The 4,418-nt window shown below is 53.8% G+C and overlaps 1 protein-coding gene across 1 annotated transcript; it reads right to left on the reverse strand.

The window, feature by feature from the left end:
* Positions 1-371: 371 nt before the first annotated feature.
* LOC104991006 (mast cell protease 2) lies at positions 372-3,305 on the reverse strand. Its single transcript, XM_010843379.1, has 5 exons — positions 3,229-3,305; positions 2,468-2,618; positions 1,602-1,734; positions 1,064-1,318; positions 372-681 (listed from the first exon to the last, which is right to left on the reverse strand). The coding sequence occupies exons 1-5, from the start codon at positions 3,287-3,289 to the stop codon at positions 538-540; spliced, it is 744 nt and encodes a 247-aa protein (XP_010841681.1). The 5' UTR covers positions 3,290-3,305; the 3' UTR covers positions 372-537.
* Between the last annotated feature and the right edge of the window lie 1,113 nt (positions 3,306-4,418).

Genomic DNA, 4,418 nt, shown 5'->3' on the forward strand with positions numbered 1-4,418 from the left:
TGGAGACATCTTTGGTTCAGAACTTAGAGGAGAAGGGGATGTTGATACTGGCACCTAATGGGGAGAGGCCAGCGATGCTCTAAACACCCTGCAACTCAGCGTGTTTGTAGTGATTCTGAAGAGCCCTAAAGATGACTCAGAGTTGATGATGAAGGCAGGGAAGGATCTGCTGTACTTTCTTCTTGAAGGTGGACATAGGGGTCCTGCCACTCCAGGGAACCCCTTTCTCTTCTTTCTCTCCCTATTGTTCTTCACTGTATCCTCTCTGTCTCTCACACACACACCACACACTCCCCCCTTTCAAGGCTTCTGGAATGCCTGATGCCGGGAGAAGAGAGAGGACACACACACTCAGGTCTGGAAGCCGGGTGTTCACTGAGATTTATTGGGAATTCTGTGACCTAAAGGGGCCTTCCCAAGGATTAGGGACATGACGGGGCTTTAAGAGGAAAACCAGAGGCAGATCCAGGGTGAGTGGGACAGAGAACCTGCCGGGGTCCTGCTCTGGTTTCCCCTCAGGCTGGTCCAGGTTCCAGGTTAATTCTCTTTCAGGACCTCATCGATCCAGGGCCGGTAAGGGGAGATCCGGGTGAAGACGGCTGGGGGCTTTGCATCGGGCCGTCCATAGGAGACAATGCCCTGGGCCACCCCAGCACACAGAAGAGGGCCCCCCGAGTCTCCCTGTGGGACAGAGAAGGAAAGGGAGAGAGAGAAGGTGAGCCAGGGAAACCACCGCCTCCTCCCTGTGGTCCCAACTCTGAGCTGGTCGGACCTGCCATCAGGCTCAGGAACACTGGCTCCTCATAAGGTGATATGTCTCTGATGCTGTTCCCTTTCCTTCCTGGCACCCCCTGACCCTGGGCGGCACCCCCTGACCCTGAGCAGACCCTGGTCAGAGACCCCACGGGGCCGAGGGAGGAGGATCTGCAGAGGGACAGTCCCAGCTCCTCAGACCTGAGGTCTCACACTTTGTCACTGGCTGACACTGTGAACTCTGTCTCCTTCCAAAGGTGTCTGCACCCTGGACAGTGATTTGTGGAGAACTCTGTAGTCTGAGAATCACCTTAAATGCAGATTTTGTGCTCTGGGGATTGCCCACACACAGCTGGAGATTGTGGTTAAAAGCAGAGAAGTGGCTGCAGGCCCGGGGCTCCATGAGTCTCAGCTCCACCTCTTGCAGAATGCTGGAGGCTGGTTCATTCACAGCTGTTTGTCCCCAGCCGGCCACCCAGCACATTATCCCAGGATGGATGAAGGTAAAATGGGGTGGAAGGGGGATTGTCCCCACGGCCAGGGTCAGGTTGGCTTTCTCCTTCAACTGTGAAGGAAATGAGGGCTGTCAGTGATGGAAATGGGCTTGGGGACGGGTGGAGGCAACCAGGGAGGGACAGGGCAGCTGCTCCACATGAGAGCCAGTTGCAGAGGCTGAGCTGAGGGGTGCTGGTGAGAGGCAGGTTGGGAAAGTGTGAGGGTAATGGGACCTGAAGGAGAAGTCCTGGAGAACAGGGAGTGGGGAAGGCAGCCCTGGAGAACAGAGAGCAGGGAGCGGGGAAGAAAGCTCTGGAGAACAGGGAGTGGGGAAGAGGAAGAAGAATTTGTACCTTCAGTAACATGATGTCGTGGAGACCAACATGCTCATATTTTGGGTAAGGAAACTGTTTTATGACTTCAAGCCTCTGCCATGTGTCTTCTTTCTTTTGTAAGTTATGGGCTCCGAGGGTGACTGTTACAGACCTATGTGAGGGAGAAGAAGGACAAGGTGAATCGCTGATGGTGGGGTGTCTGCTGAGATACGCCCACTCTGAGAAAGGGCATGTAGTCTCTCCCAGGGTCAGCGATCTCTTCCCACCTCCCTTTTTTGAACTACTCATGTATGCGAGGGGCTCAGGCTTTACTCAAGGAAGAGCTTTCCCAGGGACAGAGATAATTTCCAGGGCCTTCGGGACGCCAGGGAGTGAGCGGGCCACGGAGGACCCAGGGGACAGGGTAGGTACTTCCTAATCAAGGTGCCCTAATGAGGGCCACCTCTCTGAGGGCAGAGGTGTCCGAGGAAAGGGGGGAGTGGTGGGGTCTCAGGTGGACCCTGTTCTCTGTCTCCCATGGAAAGGATGGGTTCAGGACCCTGAGAACTAAGGGCCAGTGTTCTTGAAAAGGGCATGGAGGAAGTGGTCCAAGAACTGGGTGGGCCCCTGAAGAGTGAGTCCACATCGCTTGTGTTGGGGTTGGGGAGGGGCAGCCGCTTTTAGAAGAGGGGCACTGGAATGAGGTCCCCTTTCCTCTGAGGGGAGCTGAGCTCACAGTGACTGAGGGTCAGGACAGCTGTTCCAGTCTGAGAATGATTTCCTTAAGGCCAAGTATTGTCTCTCCCTAAAGAGACCCAGCCCTAGGAGCTCCCTCTCAGGCCCCGGAGGAGCTGTTCCTGGTTGCTCCCCTCCCATTTGGAGGTAAACAAGACCCATCGTCTCACCTTCCTGCACAGTGCGCAGCCGTCAGCACAAAGTCCCTTCTTATCAGGAAACCACCACAAGCCGCCAGCTTACCATGCCAGGTGACAATTTGCAGGTAGGCCATGTAGGGGCGGGAGTGTGGCTTGCTCTCTGTGCCCCCGATGATCTCCCCTGGAACACAGAAGCCCAGGGCCTGAACACAGAGGGTGCACCAGCTGGCTTCAAGTTGGAACAGGTGTCTTTGGAATCCGCACTCGCCCCGTGTTCTGCCCTCTTCCTCTTGGGTGGCTCTGGTGTCTGCTGTCTTTGCTCCAGGCACAGCAGCCAAGCTGGCCTTGGACGCCTTGCAGTCACGCTCACCTAAGGTTTTCACCCACTCCCATTCTGCCCTCACTCAACCCTCTGTCCCCATGCATGACCAGCTCTCTAGGTTCCTGTCTCCACCATCTCCATATCCCAGGTTGCTCAGAGATCAGTCAAGTTACAAGGCCAGAAGGTGAAGGGAACACAGAACTTTCAGCACCGTGTCACACATTCCATACAGAGAAGACCACCCCTTGGGGCCCCCTGCTCTGGGCTTTCCCTCAATCAATGTGGCCTCCCTCTTCCTGGGAACGACCATGGGCTGCAGAGAGAGGGTGTGCACAGCCCAAGTGGAAACTTCACTCTGGGTTGTTGGGGAGAAATCCTGGTGTCTGTTTAAGGGTCAGCAATCTTCCAAGTAAATCTTGTTTTAGGGGTTGATCCTGCAGCTTCCAGAAGGAGTGGCCGGGAAACTCACCAGCCTGGGTTCTGCAACACAGGAGGAGGAGCAGCAGCAGCGGGAGAGGAGGATGATGCATCTTCTCAGAGAGGCTGCCCAGGGCACGTGCTGCTTCTGTTTTCCAGTCTTGGGTTTTTAACTCCCAACAAGCGAGGGCAGGGCCAGACTGGTAACCGCAGAAACTGGTCACGTACTCTTCTCTCAAACTGCGTCTGCTGTCTTTCTAATGAGAATTTCCCCCAGAGATGCCTTCTGTTTTGTTTGGATGAAGCTGAGGCCTGAACTTCCAAGTTTTGGCCTCAGGGGTGAGCTCTCCCGTGTGGTTCCTCATTGGTGTGGAGGTGGGGGGCTCATGTCCTCCCCAGGCAGGGCAGCTGGTTAAGGCCCATCAGAGACATGGGTGGGGGAGCGTCTTTACACTGAGAATTCAGAAGCACATGCACTTTGAAGGCCATGGTGCATTTTGCAAAAAGCCCCTGTGCATGCACTACATGTATGTGAGTACCTAGCACAACTTATACCCATGCAGGAGAATCAAAAGTTTCAGGAAATGGGGTTTATCCTTAAACGATGTGCAGTGGTCTCCATCAGTTTCTACTTCTTGTCATTCCTTTTTATTCCAATCCACAGTAGAATGCAAGCTGCATGTCACTTAAAGAGGATTACCTGAAACTTGAAACACATGGTATGGATCTTTCTGTTTCTGCAAACCGGTAGTTCACTGGCTTAGAAGAAGGATCCAGAAGATGAAGCTGGAGTCAGCGTCTGTCAGCCCCTTGGGGTCCGAGTCATCCTGTGGGCTCCGCCCAGCTCCCCGAAGTGTCCACTGACTCCACCACTTCCTGAGGGCCAGGCTGTCAGGGTAGGCTGAGCGCTCTCCCCACATCTCCAGTGTCCAGCTCCTTGGAAAGGCGGTCTGCCCTGTGGCTGTGTGGATGTGCTATCCTTGGGATCTGGGGGTCAACAGTGGATGGGGCCTGAGCTGCAACTCAGTGTGTGTGCTGGTCTCCCAAGCAAACATCACGCATAGAGCCTCTGCTCCTTGTATTTCATGTTTTAAAACTCTTACTTAATTATACAAATATAAAAGGAGAGTTAGGGCAAAAATCATAAAAATGGTTTATTATCATTCCATGCAAGTTCTTTTATTTTTGAGAACCTGTTACATTTCTTCGTTTTTTAAAAAAATTGGAAAGTGCTTCCCTGGT

Source organism: Bison bison, unplaced genomic scaffold, assembly GCF_000754665.1.
Source record: "Bison bison bison isolate TAMUID 2011002044 unplaced genomic scaffold, Bison_UMD1.0 scf7180017864181, whole genome shotgun sequence".
NCBI lineage: Eukaryota > Metazoa > Chordata > Mammalia > Artiodactyla > Bovidae > Bison > Bison bison.